The following is a 21,118-nucleotide window of genomic DNA, read 5'->3' as shown; positions in this document are numbered from 1 at the left end:
ATTTCTAACCATTTCCCGAAAGTCATTGTCTGAGACTGGGAAACAAAGTCAGTGAAGATTCTTAAGTTGGACAGCAGTCTACATAACACATAATAAGATAATGATAATGATAAGATAATGATAAGAACTTTAAGAGCGTAAAAAATTGGACAGGTATGAATTAAAATTTTAGTTCCAATTAATAAGAGAAAATTATTTAATGTCTCCATGCTACTATTTCTTCATCTGCTAAGTGGGATGAAATCTTCTTTACAGAGTTTCTAGAAGGATTAAAAAGAATTAACATAGGCGGGGCGCCTGGGTGGCTCAGTCGGTTAAGCGCCCGACTTCACCTCAGGTCATGATCTCATGGTTCGAGCCCCGTGGGGGGCTCTGCGCTGACAGCTCAAAGCCTGGGACCTGCTTCAGAGTTTGTGTCTCCCTCTCTTTCTGCCCGCTCTCTCTCCCCGCTCACGTTCTGTCTCTCTCTCAAAAATGAATGTTTATTAAATTTTATTAAATTAAATAAACATTAAATGAATGTTTATTAATGTTTATTAAAAAATGAAAACAAAAGAATTAACATAGGGAAAGTGCTTATTTACAGTGCCTGGCACATAGTAGGTGTTCAATAAATGACAGCTAATAATAATAACAATTTGATTGGCTTTTCGATGCCGAAAGAGACATCCCACTGCTACTGCACTCAGGGGCAAGGAGAGAATTATTAAATGTAATCCCACATATCAGTTGGTTCCTTGTGATCTGTGACCCACGTCTCTTGAAACATTTCACTGAAAATACGTGATACAATCTGACACGATACTCAAGTTACTGAAAAAGGCTGCTTTTGGATTCTAAGCATCCCAAGAGCCGTCAGGCGATTTCCGATACCGGGCAGCAAGAATGGTGAAGAGCTATCATGTTGTTTCTCGGCCTTATTCAAGCACAAAACAGATTTTGAACTTTAAGCGTTTCAACCGAGTGTCAGTTTTTTGTTTTCTTTTAAGGCATACTGTGCATATGCCACTTCGTCTAAACAGGTGGGGAAAACACCAAAACAAACAACAGAATGCTTGGCAAGCAGAAGCGATCGGGATAAAGATAGACTGCGCGCGTGTTCCTACCTCTGCTGCTGAGGGCGGGAGGAAGGAAGGCCGCGGGGAGGGTCTCCAACAAGCACTGGCCCGTGCGCTCAGGGGCCAGAGGAAAGCGCTGGGCGAACTCAGCCAACCCGGGCTTGCTCTGCGCCTGCTGCCCCTTTCTGCTAATGCGGGGCTCCTAACGGCAGCGACGGCCGGCCGTGGGACCAAAGAGGGAGTGTTTGAGGTTGTGGCCCATGCCTGTTTTACAAACTCCTATTATTAAGACGAAGGACATTATACCAACGATACGATACCCACTACTATGGGTACCACTGACTTCTTCTGACTTGATGCCTTAGAGAGATATTTAAAACAACATACAGGTGATGTGGGTGGTGTACATGTGCTGGGAACGTGCCGGATTGTCTTTTAACAAATACACAATTCCTCCTAACCTCTGCTTTCAAGTTATAATGGACTCAGTGGGGCAGTGATGGGCAATGTTAGCACTGATTTTTCTCAACGCGGTGTGGGGAAAGGGTCCCTGAGGGAAGCGTCTCGGCGTCGGGTAGACCGCGGCCTGGGGCCGCGCGGCTTCAGAAGAACGATGTAGAGTATCCGCGTTGTCCCTTCACTGCTTCTAGACTCTGCAGGAACTCACAGTTGCGTTGACTCTCTGAACGGTCTCTGCTCCCTTTGTTTTCTACGAGAGCAGGGATTTCGCACGAAACCATGAACCTGCCACTGAACTCGGAGGCAGTCGTGAGCTTACACGTGGCACAAAGAAAACCTGTATGTGCCCCCAACAAGTGGGCAGGAAGGCAATTTCAAGGTTAGTGTCCTTTGGCTTGATTTTAAAAAGGTGGCCTCCACATGTGACAGCGTGGTCTCTAATTTGTTCTTCGACTGGGCTCTTCAGGCAACGTCAGAGAAGCCCATTCCATCAAGGAAGTGAGCGGTCTGCCCTCAGCCAAGTTCTCATAAAAGCCACTCTTGCCTCCCCTTAACACTAGAAATGTCATCTCTGGAAACCTACCTCCCCACCTGGGACAACTCTTTCTTTCTTTCTGCCTTGCCCATAAGCTCCCTGAAGGAAGGGTCTGTGGCAGGATTTAACACGCAGCTGGCCAGTCGAACCCTCGTAGACTGTTTCGTGGGTACGGCTAAGAGTCTAGCTGCCAAAGTATCTCTCTAGTACATCAAAAAACGCTCCTCTGCTCAGCTATAAGAGAGAGGAGGGCACATCTGTATATCTCTACATCCTTCCAACCAAACAAGGAGCTCAAGAGATCTGCGGGTTTGGGTTAGCAGAAATAAGCACGGGAACCACCACAGAGGAAAAATCAAATCACAGTGGATAGAGAATCCGGCTAGCATTCAACATGGAGGGGAGGACTGTTCATATATAGTGAATCCTAGATTAGGTAAAGGGCACGGAGCAAAGTGTAACATTGAGTAGAACTAGCTTACGCTGGGCACTCTTGGATCAGAGGCCACTTGGCGGGGTTAATTGCTTTGGCCTTTTCTCATTGTTTTGCTACGATCATTATTTTTGTTGTTGTTGCTGTGGCTTCAGGGATTTATGAGGTCCTCTTTTATATGTGGAGCACAGGGTCCAGCTAGGAGAGAGCTCTGCAAGACGTTGCAGTCGTGTGCGAACGTGTGCCTGGAAGAGGGATTCGCCCGTAGTGACGCCGTAGGGGGGACCTATTTATCCTGTTTTCACCACCGCTGTAGGAAAACGGCTTTTTGAACTGCGAGTGGAATAAAGTCCGCCTGAAAGTCGCTTGTTGCACTCTGTGTCTCCTCTTCCTCATCATACATCAGTGGTTTGGCTTCTGCGGGTAAGACTTGCTTGGCTGTCTGGGGGCTGGGACACACAGTGCGTCCTGTCAGCCCGGGCGGGGGCATCCGCTCCACAGAATAACCCTGGCACACACAGTGCTCCCGACAGGGGTGTAAGAACAGACGCAGAAGCCACTTATTTGGATTTTTGGAATGCGCCAATTTAACAGTCACGCTTCTGACCAGAAAGTATTCAAGAAAAGAACAAAACACGTATAGCAATAAGGAAAAAAAAAAAAAAACTCTCAGATTTCGGTTATCTTTGTTTGATTCCTTATCTGGCCCCAGCAACTAACAGAACGTGGAGAATATAAAGGTTAAAGGCAGAATTCCAAAAAACAACAAAAAAAATATCTACACACGCAGATGGAAAGCCTTCATTCTGCAGCCCTTTGCTCAAGTAATTTAGGTAGCATTAATCATTATTCTAAAAGGACAGCCTTAACAACAAATACTATAAAGCCTAAGACGATAGATATTTCAGGCTTTCTCCAACTAGCTGCGTGTTAGAACATCCCTTTGCAAAAGGAGAAATTTACTCAGGTTTTAAAAAATGAATAAAAATTAACTGAAGTAGCCCTGAGAGCACCCTAAATAATAATTCGTTTGTATAAATAATTTCTGACCTGAATCCTTTTGAATTCGGATAGCTCAGTATTTTCTTTACCGTTTTCAGAGGATGCGTTTTTCTTTGTTTAAGAACCTCATTTGTTTAAAAATTGTTTTTGAGTGGTTTTTGGCCACCAACTCTTCCTGGGGTTTACTTGGCTCAGATTTGTCCAGAAGCTAATTCTGATTCTTCTGTCAAATGCTCGATGGCACCACGTTCCCTGCTCTCCTGAAGGCCTGGCAGGCTTAGGTGAGCAGCTGACCACACCAGGGATGGGGTTGAGCTTACAGGGAAAAAGAGAGCCATCCACACTAATCGCCTGAGTTTCGGGGTTAGAGTTGAACCCAGGAGATCTCCCACTTAAAGAAAGGGTAAAATCTCTTCTCCAGATAAGCCTGGGCACTTTGCTTCAGCTGGCTTCAGCCATCTAAGGAGGAAAAGCATTTCTTTTAACTGAGCCCTTTGTGTAGATTGGAGTTACAGGCTCCAGCTGACGGCCTGCGGAGAGGCTCTTCTAGTCCCTCTGGGGCTCTGAGGCTCGCTTGCTACTCTGGAGCGTGAGAAACCCCTCCTCTTCAAAAGGCAAGAACTGGGACATCTTTGTTTTTTGTTGCCATCAAGGTATCCTAAACATGGATGTCTACTTCTCGTTGTTAGAGGGAGAGATTAGTGGAGAGACGTGGTTAATTTCATGGGCTTCAGAAATGTGGCATCTTCAGAAAGTTCGCAGAATTTGATTTTGGACTTGAACGCCCCGAGTTCTCAAGGGCCCCCCACCTCCCAAACCATCTCATGTTAACTTAGTGTATCCAGGTTTTACTATGTGTCCTTTGAGAATACCATAGCATACCTTCCATCACACAGTAGTAATGCGGACCATCAACAAATCGCACGGGTCAATTTTGCAACTGTTTCACAAGTCCCTGTGTACCCCGACATTCCCTACCATCTTTCACAGCAGAAAGCTTCCGTTGTTCACACTGGTTTTAACGGCAAGCCTCTCTCCTGTGCGCCCAACACAAAGGTACGTCTGAAATCTACAAAGTCCCCAACACAAAGCCAGGTCTGAAATCTACAAATCTCCGCAACGCACGTCTCCCCAGACTCTGGGGTACCACCTTCAAGAACAACACTCTTTCACCCCTCCCCGAAGCCACTACGCTCAGGCCCTCTTCCTAGGACGGGGAAGGGATGTGCTTTAGGGGTGGGGGAGCGGCGTGGCAGTGAATGTGGTTAGGAACACGAAAGGCAGTTTATTCTCACGGTTCAGTCGCTGGCCCACCCTCCGGGCTCTTGGACTGGCCTACCTTGGCATGCAGACTCTGTGGTTTGTTGGAGAGGATGTCTGCAGTTTCCCTGCAGCGGGTGGAAAGGTTCAGGATGGCAGCAGTTGCTGCTATGTGGGTGTCTTCACTACATTGACCGTAGCCATAAGAGCTGGCACGACAAGGGCTCTGTGTGTGGGCGCCCGCACTAGGCAGTCGATTAGGAAATTTCCCTGGATTTGAAAAATGCTTTGCTGTTGAAGAGAGATTTGATTAGCAATTGCACGGACGTGGTTTTCGTCATTAAATAGATTTGTTTTAAAGATACAACTTCTTGCAATGAAATATGTTAAGAACAGATTTTAAAAAAACACAATCCATTGTCTACTGGTACATCAAACAAAGGGGATTCAGATCGGTTTTCGCAGAAGTCTCCCAGACCAAACGTTGTGATTGCTGGGGAAGAAGGTCTATTCTCTTGATATTTTTCGTCTTTACACGTCTGATGGTAAAAACTCTGTAACTCATGTGATGGGGCAGGTGCACTGGAAGCATTTGTGGCAAAAATTGTAGATTAAAAACCACATTAGCAAAACGCATCAGAGACTACGGGAGCTTAAGACTCGTACATCTGTGAACCGTGTATGTGTGAGGACCAGTGATTCCTGTAGAGAAAAAAGTGTACCCTTTCGACATTTGTTTTCATAGTAACCGTTTATGTTTAGACATCGAATTGCATTTTTATTATTTGACATTCAGGTTTGTTTTGTGCTTAAAGCAGCAGAAGTTGTTCCTCACGTCCAACTACATGGGACTACATACACGGCAGTGTCTTTAATGAGCTGACATTTTGCATATTTAGGTAGAGCACGATAAGTAAAGGACAGAGAAAATGTTCTCAGGGTGAGCAGAAAGGCAATTTAGTTATCAAGGCTGAGTTTCTGTTTTATGTTTCTGCTGTGGCACCAAGGCATTACTGACAGAGAAAATTAACCATATTTCCCTTCACTCTGGGTGTTTGTAAACATCACTCAAGGTCATGGGAGAAACACCCAAGATTTAAGTGGGATAACATAGAAGTACTTATTTATTTTGCTGTAAATGTTGCTTATTCTAAATATTTGATCATTATTTTTCATGAAGTAATTGAAAGCATTAGCAAATGTTGTTCCTATGGTTGTAAAAACGTAGGAATGTCACTGAATGGTTTGCATTTTTAAACCAACATCTGTGTTGCGTAAGTGTATAGAACGCCCTTAACCAGCTTCACCCAAATCAAACATCTACGTGTATGTGCATGCATGTGGGTATAGTTTGAATTTTTATAATAGAGAACATTGCGTGTGTACGTGTAGGTGCAAACGAATTTTTTCCTGGATCTAACAGGATTATTGTCAGTGTTATTTATGTTGGCTGGGCCTATTTTGGGTAAGAATAGATAAAATACCTTTTGGAATGGAATGTACTTGCTCTCGATGGGCCAGTTCCTTTCAAGTCTGTTTATCACTGCTAGGTTTTATATAACATGCCAGTTCTTGGAAGGAAGTGACCAACACCACAGAATGAAGTGCATAGTATGTGTCCTAAGAGCACTCAGTCTAGGTAACTAGGTAGATCGAAGAGATTTCATGGATGTGTATGTTGTAACTAATCCATGGTCTATGGAGAACTCAAACTGGGGAATCACTTCACTTCTTTCCTTATGACTGTTACCACGACAAAGAAGTCATGCCTGGGTTTCTCCCAACGCTCACTCTCTTACCTTTTCATTAGAATATTCAAAGACTCTAAAACACTTGGAGAAATGTGTCAGTAAGAACACCCAAGTTGTATATATCCCAGCATCTTTGAGCTCTGATCTTCTACATGGATGTGACGCCATTGGAGTATTAACACACTTTAAGTGACTCTATAGTCATTCTTAAATACGCGGTTACCATATTGCTCTCTAGTAAAATCTTGATTTCTGAACCGAAAGCTTCTCAGACTTTACACTTCTTCTCTCACTTTCGGACTAATCCCTCTTGCAGATTTAAGTACCATTTGAAGTAGTATTTCAACATTTTATGTATTAAATTTCCATAATTTCAGTATGAACCAAAATTGTGATGATTATTACAGTTTCAATATATTAATCCCAATCCCACCTAAATGTGAACTAAATATTTCTTTAGTAAATTACTGTATTTCAATTCAGCAATGGCACAATGTTTGTAAAATAATTAGTCCATTAACTATTCACCATATTCAGTGTAACCTCATGCAAAATCAGAACACTGAGCGACACTGAGCAATATTCTACATTTGAGTACACCCCCCCCCCCCCCCCCCCCCCGCCAACACACTCAGGCAAGGCGCTGGTTTTGGAATAAGGATTAGGATTTGAAGCTTACATTCAGGAAATGGTGGCGTTTTTCGTCCTTGACCTGTTTGTACGAGAGGGCGTTTGCCAAAAACCTGGGCATCGAAACTGGCATAATCGAATGGTACTTTCCCAAACTTCTCTTGTTCTTTTGACACCGTGGCTCTGGGAGAGGTGATGGCTTGTGATCGGAAATTGAATTCAATTTGTTTCACCAAGCTCGTCCTGAAGAAAAAGGGGAGAGTTCAGAAGAAATATGGTGAAACTCTTGGTGAGCATATTAGCATCAGAATTTAAAGCAGACCGAATGTGTCATGCCTGTTGGTACCCACAGAGACAGTGCACTGTGGAAAAGAGCGGTGGTCACAGCAGGATAAAGCACAGAGTGCCAGGAGCCAGAGACAGGAGGTACTGAGGACTCCGGGTGGCTATGGTAAGGCTGCATGTCATGGGTCCGAGTCCCCCATGAGTAAAAGAGGAATGTGCAATTTTGCATGCATCTTATGCGGATGCAATGAGGAACAAGTGTCTGATGACTGTTGGCGCTTTGAGCTCCACAGAGGAAAGTGCCATGTAACTATCATTAGGGCACTGGCAAGGTGTGCGCATTCTGCTTGTTAGGACTGTTCATCAGATTGGCTGATTCACGAAAAGTCACGATTGTAGCTGGTGTCGAGATGGCATTACAGTCAGTTCGGAAGAAGGAATGCTGGGTCCTGCTCTGCTTCAGCAGAGCTGATGGGAGCCTGACGGGGGCAGGGGCAGTATGAGCACCAGAAACTTGACTTCTGAATTAGGAGTTTCTCAGGCTTTTCACCCTTTTCCCCCTTTTGTCTGAATGTTTTTGTTGATGTAAATAATACTTAAGGTATTATTTTATCTATTAAACTGCCATCATTTCAGTATGAATCACAATTACCATATTGTCACAGCTATCACATTTTTCAATAGAATTATCTTAATCCAAGTTACATCTGAATTAACGATTTCCTTAGAACCACTGTACTTAGATTAAACAAGGGCATCATATTTGTGTAACCAAGAAAAACACAAATATGCATCTAATGGTAAAGAGCATAAACAAGTGTACCTCTCAGGATTTAGCAACATCGAAAATACATATGTGTTTTTCTTTCGTTTTCCACCAAAACTTCCCTGACTCATTCGAACACCAAAATTTCAATGATATTTCTCGGATTAGGTAAAATACATTTTAGCTGCTACATAAAAATATTTGAGTAGTTAGTTGGTCTAATTATTGTATATGTAACTTGGTTTCTACCCTTAATATATCAGCGTTCTAGCCTAAAACAACATTTATTTTTTTCAGAAATTAGCAAAATAAAACATGATGCTATTTCTGTATTTGATAAATAACCTGCTTAGGGAGAAACTAAGAGAATATGGTCTCATTACCCAAGAACTTTTTTGTAAGATGTTTTTGTCTTTTTTCAAAATGTTTATTTATTTATTTTTGAGAGAGAGAGAGAGAGAGAGAGAGAGAGACAGAGGGAGAGAATGAGCAGGGAGGGTCAGAGAGAGAGAGACAGAGACAGAGACAGAGAGAGACAGAGACAATCTGAAGCAGGTTCCAGGCTCAGGGCTGTCAGCACAGAGCCCCATGTGGGGCTCAAACTCGCAAACCGTGAGATCATGACCTGATCTGAAGTCAGACACTTAACTGACTGAGCCACCCAGGCGCTCCTTTGTTGTAAGATTTTTCATTGCTATTTGGTAATTCATGATCTTTGCTTGACATATGTTCTCCACTCATGGGATTTTGACTCTTTTAATTAAATCTATAAGAGCACATATTAAGGGAAGTCCTATCTTGAAAATACTCCTAATAATTACTTTGCATTTCAGTGTCTCAGTAACAACAATGAAGATCTGGTCATCTATTTTAACCCCGAAATCACTTTTCCTACATATACGCTTTATATTAATAAACATACAACTTCACATTGTGCCATCACACATAGCTTATTTTTTAGGGATATGTAAGGTCTTCCAACCTGCTAGAGCTTATGAAGTACTTGGGGAAAATAGGAGAGGTTTCATTAATAGTTATCAACTCATGGAATGAGTTTTTGTTTTAAAGGAACTACATGTATAGCTGGAACAGAAGAATGAATATACACCATCATGTGCTTTGGGTAGGTATGAGTGATTTATGAAGGCATTTTCTGCAGGCATAAAGGTTAATCGTCGGGAGTGCTTACCTAACTAGTGGGGGGTGGGTTGCACTTCGTGACAGAGAATTTTGATTAATATATGTTATAAACATATATTTCTTTTTTTAAGCTTATTTATTTTGGAGAGAGACAGAGAGCCAGAGAGCGCCAGAGCAGGGGAGGGACAGAGGGAGAGAGAGAGAGAGAATCCCAAGCAGGCTCTACGCTATCAGGCTATCTGTCGGCACAGAGCCCGACACGGGGCTTGATCGCATGAATTGTGAGATCGTGACTTGTGCAGGAATCAAGAATTTGACGCTTAACCGGGTCACCCAGGAGCCCTTACTTTATTTCTTTTAGATTCACCCACATTATGTTTCCTTTACAATGCAGATCAATTTCATGGTGAACTTCTGGAGGGTCTGGCCACTTAAGCCCATTTAAGTGACAGTACGATTACTGAGGGGCCAGCCTCTCAGACCCTGGTAGTTGAGAACGAAGGTCAGGCCATAGGGAACTGGCACACGAGGGGACATGGGCAGCATCGTGTGGGAGCATGGCATGGGCATCCTACTAGGAACGCCACGGGAGGGTCATACCTGTGAACCTGGTCAGGACACTGGCCGCTTTTGGGCGAATCAAGCTGACTTTTGTCTTGGGACATTGCCAATTTTTCAGCTGCAGCAATTGGACAACCAGAAAGACTGTTTAAAAAAAAAAAAAAAGGAGGATCTGAGTTAAAAAGATGAAGTAATTTGCTTTGGCATGTACCTTAGAGCGTACTTGGCATACGTTAAATGTGAAGTCATATTAACATTAGCCCCCTTCCCATCCTAACGGATCCCAAAAGCATTTTGCAAACTATTGTGTCATCATTTCCCCCGCCCCCCAATCACATCCCAGAACTGATGAATAAGAAACTCAGTTTTAAAATCAGAAAATTGTGTAAGGGAGAAAAATCTAAGTTCTTCTGAAACCCTGTAACATTTTAAGTAGAACGCACTCACTCCAATTGGAATGTGCCCAGCTATAGAAGCTAGCATGAAAACTCCATGGTTTATCTTAAGATCTTCAGAAAAATGTTATGGACTTAATTTTAAATCAGTTCAAATTTAAAGTACAGAATACGACGTTTTCTGGCCATATGCTTATGAGTCAAATGGTATCTCATGACCACATAATCGATACATGGTATAAAGTACACATAAACCAGTAGGAATTTCCAACAAAAATTTACATATACCCAATACGTTTGTGTGTAAATGCACATAGGTGTTTTAAGTGGGTGACAATCTCAATGTAACGCATCTGGAATCTTCATCCTGGTTTATAGTGAGAACCGCAGTACGTTGAAGCCCTTTTGGTACCATTTTTTATTTTTTTAGTTTATTTATTTATTTTGAGAGAGAGAGAGAGAGACAGCCAGGGAGGGGTAGAAAAGGAGAGAGAGAATCCCAAGCAGGCTCCGCACTGTCAGCGCAGAGCCCGACGCGGGACTCGAACTCGGGAACCGTGAGATCATGACCTGAGCTGAAACCAAGAGCCGGACGCTTAACCAAACGAGCCACCCGGGTGCCCCTCTTTGGTACCTTTTTAATGCTTACTGGCTGGAGTCCAAGATAAACCCTACGCAACTCCTTTCAATGCAAAAACAGCCATGGTGAGATTCCAGAGCAAAACAGAACACGTTCTATTTGTGTGACTGTATGAATACATAACTCTAGTCTTCAAATCGAACATTTTTGTTTGCATAACTGGCTGCTACATGAAAATTTCTAGGAAAGTAAATTGTGTTTTTTTGTTTGATTCACTCTGCACATGCTGAGAATACTTCTCTGTTTCAAGTGGCAACATATTTGATAGCGATGCAGCGATTTTGGTAACACAGTGTTAGTTCCTTCTTTTCTTGGGGGAAAGGTTCTGCCACGTCTCTTTGTAAGGGAAAAGGTTGGCGCCTCATCACGATTACCTCCTGTGGGTGTTGCGGTTGCTGTTCACATGCCCTCTTCCTGTGCATCCCGGGGTGGGGCACTTGAGCACGTTTTCATGCATGGCAAGAACTAAGCACAAAATGTCACATAAAAGAAGAGAATAATACACCATAAATACATAACCCACTGACAGACTGACTTCCCAGCTTTGCATTCACACGAACTTGGTTATATAACCCACCACGCTCCCTCCCACAGGTGTTTGGGTTGAAATCAATGAGCCCTTGAAGAACTTCAACGATGAAATTCAGCAAGCTTGTTCAAGTTTTAGTTTCTCTAAACTTCGCGTTGTGGGTAACACCAGGCTCAAACGAGACTATTCTGCTTCTATTTTCCGTAACCTGAGAAGCTCATAAACCTCCTTTTACGGGTATGTGCTTTTCCTTGTCAAATCGTTCCTTCCATCTTTTCCCCACAGTGTGACCTGAATACAGTCTTCTTTACTTTCTAAGAGGTATTCTTTTGATTCCTTGTCCATTGCCCCCCCACTGCCCACCCCCACCGCCATCCAGCTACTGGTGAAACAGCACGGCCGAGTGAACGACCGGGTAAGCAGGCGGGTGAAGGGCTGATCTGGTAGGCCCGTGCTGAGCAGATCAGATCCGGTGATTGGCAAAAGCGTGCTTTGGAGAGAGCTGACACTGAGGCATCCCCACCACTGTGGCTTGGATGACCCAAGAGGGATTTCAATAAGTGGGTTCAGAGAGGAGAGGATGTGGCACGTCGCTACTTCGAAACTGAGGAGGCAGCCCTTTCCTTCCCCAGTCTCCCAGCGTCACAGCGAAGGCTGTGGCTCGTGAGACCCACCGATGTTTGCTTTTGCTCAGCGCCTTCCGCTCCTGCAGGACGCCCTGGGGAGCCACGGCCGCCAACACCAGCTTCTACAGGGAGCGGGGGCCAGGTGGACACTGGGTGGGATGCGTCCCTTACACGTAGATGCAGCACCGAGGCTGAGACGGCCCGTGGGCTTAAGGCAGCCACACCCTCGGGTGAGGAAGGGCTGTGCGGTCACACAGCGTATGAACCGTGCCTTTTACTTTCTGTGTTCTGAGGCTTGGACACCTGGGGCCCCGCCCACCCCGGAGAGACTGCCCTCTCAAATACCTTGCGAGGCAAAGCAACCAGTCGTGAGCCCACACCCAAAACCGCCTCCTTTATCAGACTCGCACTCTCCCCCTGCCAGGTATCAGACACTAATGGACAACCCCCAAGCCCCAGAGCCTACTGAGAATATTCAAACTAGCCAGTCCTCAGCTTGCTTCCTCCGCTCCTTCCCACAGAAGCCGCAGGTAACCCCTCCCCACCCCACCCCCACACCGCTGGAGGACGCCTGCGCTTCCCTGCGTGGCCTTGCCTGGCGTGGCCCACACCCTTCTCTCAGGAACGGTAACAAATTCTTTTCTCAATGTCGGTCGTCTCCTGTTCTATTGGCCTAACTGTACCCCAAGTGTTCTTCTTTTGAAGACAATTTTTTAATGTTTAGCTATTTGGGGGAGAGACAGAGTGTGAGGGAGGGGCAGAGAGAGAGACAGAGAGAGAGAGAAACAGAATCCAAAGCAGGCTCCAGGCTCTGAGCCTTCAGCACAGAGTGACGGGAGGTATAAACCCACGAACCGTGAGATTATGAGCTGAGCTGGAGTCTGAGGCTCAACCGACTGAGCCACCCAGGCACCCTTACTTCAAGTTTTCTATTAATATAGTTACTTGGAAATTATCGTGAGTCAGAGAGGAATCTTTCTATTTGCATCCCTAAGTCCACACTGGAGGAGAAAGAGGGTAACACCCCGATGCCAAGGCGCATATGGGAAGAGGCCTACTTGCTTTGGGGATAAGCAGTACTCACTTTCCAGGGGGACCCGCACTTTGTGGGGGCACCCCGAAAGGCTGCGGTGGTGGGGGTAGAGTCCCGTCACGTGCCCCGTGCCGTCGCACCCCGGGATGGGGCACTTGGTCTCCCTCTTTTCAGGCCTCGGTGAATCTACAGAGAAAGTAAATCAAGAGATTCATTCGACACGCCTTCTTTCCCTTCCCATTCAACACAGTGGCCTTGTGCGGTGACATTTTCACTTCGTTCCGTGTTTACATCATAAACATTCTTCTCACGCTGCCTTGAATCAGACCCTCAACTGAGACCTGTGGAAGCATGAAAAACATTTTCAATTTTCTTGGTTTCCTAAGCAAAGGCTGACACGGGCACGCGAGTGTTAACAAACGGAGATGGTCTGAAGTTGTCTTGTAGTTAGAGTCTCATGATGAGACACGAACCCCACCGCCAGAGGAGGAAAAAAAAAAGTGAGAAAGAAGAATAAATTTATTCAAACCCAAACGATGTCGTGAGTCAGAGAGGAATCTTTCTATTTGCATCCCTAAGTCCACACTGGAGGAGAAAGAGGGTAACACCCCGATGCCAAGGCGCATATGGGAAGAGGCCTACTTGCTTTGGGGATAAGCAGTACTCACTTTCCAGGGGAACCTGCACTTTGTGAGGGCACCCCGAAAGGCTGCGGTGGTGGGGGTATGTCGTATTCAAGGAATTTCAAAAAAGCCAGATTCAAAGTTAGAAAACTGAGAAGCCACCATGTCTAGAAGGGCTGCTCGGGTCTCAGCCCTGTGGGCCCCTGCCCTCGTGTTGCCCTAAGGTTCCAGGTCCTACCTGGGGCGGAGCCTGCTCTGACCAGAGTTAGGCGGGCGTCAAGAAGGCCGTCTGGTGCCACGCTCCACCAATCAGCACTGCCGCCGAGGCCCAAGGTCCCCCAACCCCCACGGTTTGTCACTCTGGATCAGGACCGAGCAGCTGAGGAGAGGCTTTTTTTACTTAATTCACTCTGAGTGCGGGAACTGGAGCCTGAGGCAACAGGAAGGTGGGCCGGCCAGGAAACATTCTAGGGGGAACGGACGTACGGAGTGGAGGAGGCCTCGAGAGGTCTGCAGTGCCAGGAGCATCGGGGTAGAAGGGGGGACCGCAGGGATGCCTTGCGCCACCACCTGTCAGGCCACCAGGGGGCTGCGGCCTAGAGCGCGAGGGCGGGAATCGAGCCGTGCTGAGGGTGGGTTAGATAAAGGGCTGTGTAAAATAAAAATAACTATAGCATGATAGGAGTGCAAATACAAATAAAATACGTGAAATAAGCGAGGATTCGCACGAATAGCGGTGGCATTGGAACTGACACAGAAGAGGCCTTCTGGACACATTTGCGTAGTCGTGACTCCGACGGTGCGTCAACTGAAACCAGAAATGTGTTTAGAGCCCAGGCCACCCCCTAGCTCGGGAACGAAACGGTAAGACCAATCACGGGGCACTCCCGGTGCTGACAGAGGAACCAGAATCAGAGCAGGCCTGGGAGCCCCAGAGACAGGGCTAGTGCACAGCCCAGGCTGGCTCGCCAGCCTCTCGGCACACCAAGTGTCACAGAAAGTGAACCCACTTGATGCTGGGAGCCACAGCAAATAATCTGCGAGATCCTGCCACCTGAAGGCCGCGGGCACTGGAGGAGGGGGCCCATATGCTCCCGCCCCAAGCGCCGCACTGACGGCAGAGTGATGTCGCGGGATACGACAGCCGTCTCCAGTGGGGGGGCGGGAGGGGGGGAAGGCTGCTGCGACGAGCAGACGTGCCTGTGTGATACCACGCCACCCCAGTTGTTGGATTATTAACGGTCCTGGGCAGATGGGCACAGCAGGTTGTATGTAATGCAATTATTTGGGGGCAGGCTTCCAGCAAAGCGGGAGGGGCCAAGGACCCTTCAAGTTCCGCACGCATTGCCGGGGAAGGACGGTGGGCAGAGAGAAAGCTGGAAATTGTAAGTGAGAAATGAACAGCCCGAAGACAGGAAGGCAGGAGTCAAGAACGCGTGGGCGTTTACGTTTAAGGAGGCACAGGCTTTAAATGCCAGGATGTCCAGACTGTTCTCTGTCTTTTGCAAGACACCAAGAGGCACGTTAAGAGTTTTGACTTGCTCTGTGGTTTTATGGGTACGTAAATCCCCCAATGCTGCCAACTCTGGAGTCGATTCAGGCCTATCGTATCTGTAGACCGAGAATCAAAAATCCTCGAGGTTCGACTCAGGTGACATGAGGAGGGTTGACGAGAGGGAATTAGAGCAAAGGAGAAGCCGTGTGGGTTTTGATGCCCGCCCTCCCTCCCTTGGATCCCGTCCAGGTGAGGCCACATTTCTAAACCACATTGAAAGGTCTGGCGCCTCTCGTTTCCTCTCCTCGCCACGTTACTTGTCTATAGGCAGCCAGAGAGGGTGTGGGAGATAAGGCAGGGCTGGCACCTGACCAGGTGTGGTCCGCTGACAGTCCATCAGGCGCGTCTGCCTGGAAGCCTCCTCCGCTGGGTGAAACGGATGCCATGAAACGCTCTGTGGGGCAGAACCTGTTTGCATGATAAGAAGACGGAGCCCGCTCTCAGGTGACTCTCAGGCCTGGCTCTTTTCCTTTGATCTTCTTTGCCGGATGCATCTTCATGAGGGTGACCTCATCCCCCGGTGACCTTCCATCCCCGTTTGCCTGGGACAGTCTTATTCACACCTGATATACTCATGTGATTGTTCCTACGGCTCTGCCAGCGTCTGAGGCTGTTCGATAAATTCTATCCGCTGCGACCTCCAGCCTCGCTAAATGCTTAGTCAACGAGACCAACTTTTATTAGTTTGGGATTCCTGGCTCATCTGAAGGCTGGAGTGGAACGATATTTTAAGATGCTAGCGCTCTCTCCCTTAACAAGTGGGGCTGCACGCCCAAGGTGGATGGGAAGTTAGGACAGTCTCGTGGAGAGCTGGAATGGCCCTTGGTGTGAGTACTGACCTCGGAGTGTGGACTGCACACCAGACAAAGAGGCGCCTCTTAAGCCACTGGCTCCCACGCCTGGAACACGGATCAGGGAAATGAATGCCTACCTTGGACGCTGCAGGCACCCTCTAGACGAAGCCTGTGGTTCTCGTGCGTTATGAGCTTTACCTCTCTTTGTCTCTGTTTCGTACGGGTCTGGTCTAGATCTTGTTGCATAGGCTTCTAACACTGCAAGGCAGGACCATGGCACCAAGGCACGCCTGGTTACGCTGTTGAGTCACCCAGCCCTCGTTAGCGATTCCCTAAGTCTTACATGACCCGTGTTCACAAACACAGATTCTGTGGCCTTGTTGTCTTTTTGAAAACAGACAAACAAAATGTTTAAGTTCTATAGAAATGACCAAATATTTTAAGCTATGGCACAAGTAATTAAAGTGTCTCCAAACACTGAATGTCATGGGCTGGAAGATATCATCAATTGTAAGATGCAACCTCATTTTGTGTGCTAGTAAGAAAGAAAAAAAAAAAACAACTAAAGTTAAATTATGGCGTACCCTTCTGATTTCAGAGATGTTAAATGGGAAAGCTGTGTATCTTAGAATGAACGAAATGTAGTATCTCACAAATAATGACTTTTTGGAATCTGAAGTCAATTTTATCTTTTTTTTTTTCTGATTTTGTAGTTCATAAGAAGAAAAAACAACAACAAGCACATGCACAAGTAAGTTCAACAAGTTGCATACCAGTGGAGCGCACAGAGCTGAGTATTTAGTAGGTCCTGTCCCAAACTACACGCACTGCTCATTAATAGTCCATCCTGCTCCCGACGCTGGCAGGATGCTTGCATAGTATTGTTATCTTGCTCCTCACTACATGACATTATTTTATTCTTTTTTAATTTTCTCAGCTCTGAGCTGCAAGACAATAACTGACAAGATTGCAGGTGAGTACTAATATCGACTTAAAAGGACAAACTATGCAATTCATTTCCGCATAAATCTCAGCAAGAAGATCATCTAAACTAAGACATTTTTCTTGTAAGCTCCCCGGGGCCATGAGCTTGATTTTCTCTAAGATATGCCTCCCCTAATTCTATGGTTCTCAGACTTTAGGGCACCCAAGAATCATCTGAAAAATGTGCTTAAAAATGCACGTTCTGGAGCAGTAGGTCTGATGGGATCTGGGAAATACCCATTTGAAACAAGCTTTCTAGGCCCTTGAGAACCACCATTTGAGAATTATCACCAGGCCCATCTGGTGCAAGACTTGGGGTGGGGGAGGAATATCTTTATGGGACAGGGGACACACTTTCCCTAAAGTTGAGGAACAATTTTAAAGTCCAAGCACATCTATCCTCTCATTCATGTCTGGCCCAGATATTTGGGGCCCTGAGTTAGAGCCCTGGCAAAAGCACAGGCTTAAAACAGCATTAACACCCAGTTTCATCCAAGAAGGATCATCCTGGCTGACTTGCCAGTTCCTGAAGCTCCGAAGCAGTCAGATGACCCCAAAAAGAGGCTGGGAAAGAAAAATTAAATTTCTGGAATTGATTTTATCAATAAAAGGATTTAAAACCCAGTAAGTACTAACGTACTTCTAACATGTCCAATCAAGTACTGCATGAGGAATACTATATATTTTTAAGAAGCAGTCATATTAAAAGAAATAGGGGCAATGGTCCTTTTTTTGCGTGCAAGAACACTGCAAAACTGACCCAGTTTGGTCTGACAATAATCTAGAGAGCAAAGCAGAAAAAAACAAAAAGAAAGAAATCGTTTATTTTATAATATATATTGGTTTTTTAAATTGCATCAAGTTGTCAAAAGCTACCTGGAAGTGATCATCAAATCTCACTAATTTTTTTTTCCCAACCCTTAAAGCCATTTTATTCCTAAAAGAAATGCAAAAAAAAAAAAAAAAATGTGTCTTACGTTTACTGTTCAAGATTTGTCTTCCACCCATGTCAATAACTTTGGTCTGCCTCCTTTCCCCAGCCAGGTGCTCCAAGAGAAACCTGTCCAACTCCTTGTAGGTGTTATGGAAAACACAACCTCGCTCAGCCTGCAGAGCAATCGCCTGCTCCAGCACACTCAAGCTCCCCTTCGCTTTCTCCAGGTCAAGGGACTCTTCTCTCATGGCTGCCAGGCTCCCGTTACCATCTTCCTCCACCCCCGCGCACGAGGGCTGGCCTGTGCCATCTAGTGGTTCCACGCGAGTGTTCTGTGGGTCTCTCCTTTCCGTTTCGGGGTCACACGTGTTTTCACAAGAGAGAAATTTGTCACCTTCGGTTTTGATTTCAGGAGCTCCCAGTAGGTCTTTTCTATCATCCACTAAGATATACTTTGGGACCCTGTGCGGTTTGGTTTCTTCTGAGAGGTTGGAGCCACTGTCCCAACCATTCTCCGCACTTTCAGAGTTACTCTCGCTGTCATCTGAAGAGCAGAACCGAAGCTGGGGATCATTGATTTTTTCTTTTCCGTCATCAGAATGAACCACAAAGTGCTCGTCCGCTTCATCACTCTCTGCTTGGACACACTGGAGGCCACTGCCATTTAAATTCTCACTCACGGTCTGAACAGACATATTGTTTTCAAATTTCCCCAAGTGCATTAAAGATTTGACCACGAGCTCTCGATAGCAGCCATATCTGTCTTCCTTCCCATTGGAGTTTTCTTGGGCAGTTGAATGAAGGTGCTCATCCATAGGTTTTATCATGGTTTCTTCTATGGAAAAAGAAAGCCAATATTTACAAAAAAACAAACAAACAAAAAAAGCAAAAACTATTTTAAGAAAATTGCACAAACAGATGATAGATCGATTGATACAGATACACATATAGAGTAAGTACAATATGTGAATATGTGAGCTCTATCAATTTTATAAACACTGAAGAGAAAAATATGTATCTTCTTAAAATAAAACAAAACAAAACAGACCTTAATAGTCTGAGAATTAAATTTAAAGAAGTGAGCTAGGAGAATTTTCAGCATATTAAGAGCTAATTGTTTCCAGGGTACTGAAATAGATACTTAACAATAACAGAGGGCTGAATGTGAAATTATTGTTTCTTTTTTTTTTTCATACAGAGAGTGTGTGTGGATGAGTGGGGGAGGGGCAGAGGGAGAGAGAGAGAGACAGAGAGAGAGAGAGAGGGAGAGAAAGAGAGACACAGAGAGAGAGAGAATCCCAAGCAGGCTCCACGCTCCGTGTGGAGCCCAAATGCGGTACTCAATCCCATGGCCATGAGATCATGACATGAACCAAAATCGAGAGTCAGACGCTTAACTCACTGAGCCACCCAGGCGCCCTTACTATACCTCTTTATTTGCAAATCCTAGCCAACCAGAAGGAAACCAAATATGCATAATACTATGCATTATAACAGAAACATTCATCAGATTTCTCTGCTGGCGTGGCAATGTATCTTCCAAGCTTATTTGGTTTCTGTTCTCTACCTCCACAGTTTCTCAAGCACACTTTCAGATTTCGTGGAATGTTAGCTAAAATGCAAAATACATCCACAGAGAGATGGTAACGAAGAGTTCTGAAGCTTTCAAGGCTTCCTGTTCACTTTCATAACTGTCACGCAGAAATTCCGTGCCAAGGGAAATACAAGCAAATGGGAGAATTAGCATGATCGTGTATCTTAACTAGTAACACATTTTCCGGCCTGATATTTGCACACATTTGTGTAAGAAGGCAACGAGACCAGAGGTGAGTGGCCGCAGTATGTGGCACATGAACTCATCACTTTCAGTAGAGGGTCAACTGGAGTCTTGACCGTCAAGAGCCCTGTGACTAAGAACAGGCCTCCACGTGCCGCTCCGTCCAGAACAGTCCACCGGATCTCTGTGGTCCTAGTCCATTTGTTAGTGTCCCCCCTTCACTCTTGGCAGTGGCCCAGCTGCAGGGACAGTGTGTGCGTGTATAGTCGCACGTGTGTGTGTGTGTGTTTAGCTGTATGTGTGTGTGCACGTATATGCATAACGACAGTCAGCCTACCCAAGCCGGTCCCAGGGCAAACGCACCCGTTCAGGGTGCAGAGATGCAGAATGCAGATTCCCCAGTAACCCAGCCCCGGCTGTGAAATGCACCTGACAGCCCAGCAGTGGTCCCCTAATATTCACTAAGGCAAAAAAAAAAAAAAAAAAGGAGAGGAAGCAGGGCCGTCTCTGTGTCTCTAAAGGCAGAGTGGGGGATGGAAAACGCAAAATAATAAGCCCCCTTAAAGACTGTGAAAGACACCAAGTGAAGTGCATTCTGTGTTAATAAACATCTTTGGAGGGAAGAAAAGGGCAGCCATCCTGTGTGATGGCTGCAGGAGAGGGTGTCTGCGCCCAAGACAATGTGCCTTTTTTGGTCTCATTTAATTTTTTATAAACATTGTCTCTGACAAGGACACTCAAAAATACATCTCCATCATCTTCCTTTCTGGTAATTATCTCCCTAAATCAACACTGGACTGCCAGGATCAAGTAAATATTGCCATAGTAACTAAAAGCATTTTTGGATGCAGGGAAGAATTTAGTCACAACACTAGCCCCTTTAAATAATGCTGATTATAGGGTGCAGCCTTTTGTGGGGATCTATTCAACATAAACTGAAAAATTTAACATTTTACTTCCTAGAAAAGAGGCTGGAAAAACAAGCACATAATATTTGATAGGACGGTCTCTTCTCTCCTGAATTCATATCAGAGGAATTCCAAGTTTAAATAATATATTAAACATAGTCTAAAATGCAAATGAAGTTTTTCTCAATGTCACGGTTGGCTATTAGGAGAAAGTGTAAAGGGTTATGATAATTTTAAAGTATTATGAACTACAGAAAACAAATAAAAAGCATTTTCAGTGAATATGCTCAATTCATTGAACTATTCTCTCACTCCACTTAACTACCCACATGTGTACAATAATGATTTATAGACATTATACCTAATTATGCATATTTGGGCTGTGTGAGAGTGCTAACAAAAGCTCTAGAAAGCAACAATTACCTCTGTTGCTTAGCTAC

General features: G+C 45.2%; 1 protein-coding gene across 9 annotated transcripts in view; it reads right to left on the bottom strand.

The window, feature by feature from the left end:
• Positions 1 to 21,118, bottom strand: part of LOC106974065 (suppression of tumorigenicity 18 protein) — a 252,928-nt gene that overhangs the window by 39,877 nt on the left and 191,933 nt on the right. For all 9 annotated transcript variants that reach the window (XM_053208357.1, XM_053208358.1, XM_027042836.2 and 6 more), the window contains 6 exons: positions 18,037 to 18,828; positions 13,155 to 13,289; positions 11,290 to 11,380; positions 9,920 to 10,024; positions 7,178 to 7,371; positions 4,827 to 5,038 (listed from right to left, as the gene is read on the bottom strand). In XM_053208357.1, the coding sequence (XP_053064332.1) occupies positions 4,827 to 5,038; positions 7,178 to 7,371; positions 9,920 to 10,024; positions 11,290 to 11,380; positions 13,155 to 13,289; positions 18,037 to 18,828 (1,529 nt within the window). The remainder of the gene's footprint in view (positions 1 to 4,826; positions 5,039 to 7,177; positions 7,372 to 9,919; positions 10,025 to 11,289; positions 11,381 to 13,154; positions 13,290 to 18,036; positions 18,829 to 21,118) is intronic.

Source organism: Acinonyx jubatus, chromosome F2 (genome assembly GCF_027475565.1).
Source record: "Acinonyx jubatus isolate Ajub_Pintada_27869175 chromosome F2, VMU_Ajub_asm_v1.0, whole genome shotgun sequence".
NCBI classification, from domain to species: Eukaryota; Metazoa; Chordata; class Mammalia; order Carnivora; family Felidae; genus Acinonyx; species Acinonyx jubatus.
The sequence above is the reverse complement of the archived record's forward strand: the minus strand, read 5'-3'. Positions and strand labels throughout refer to the sequence as shown.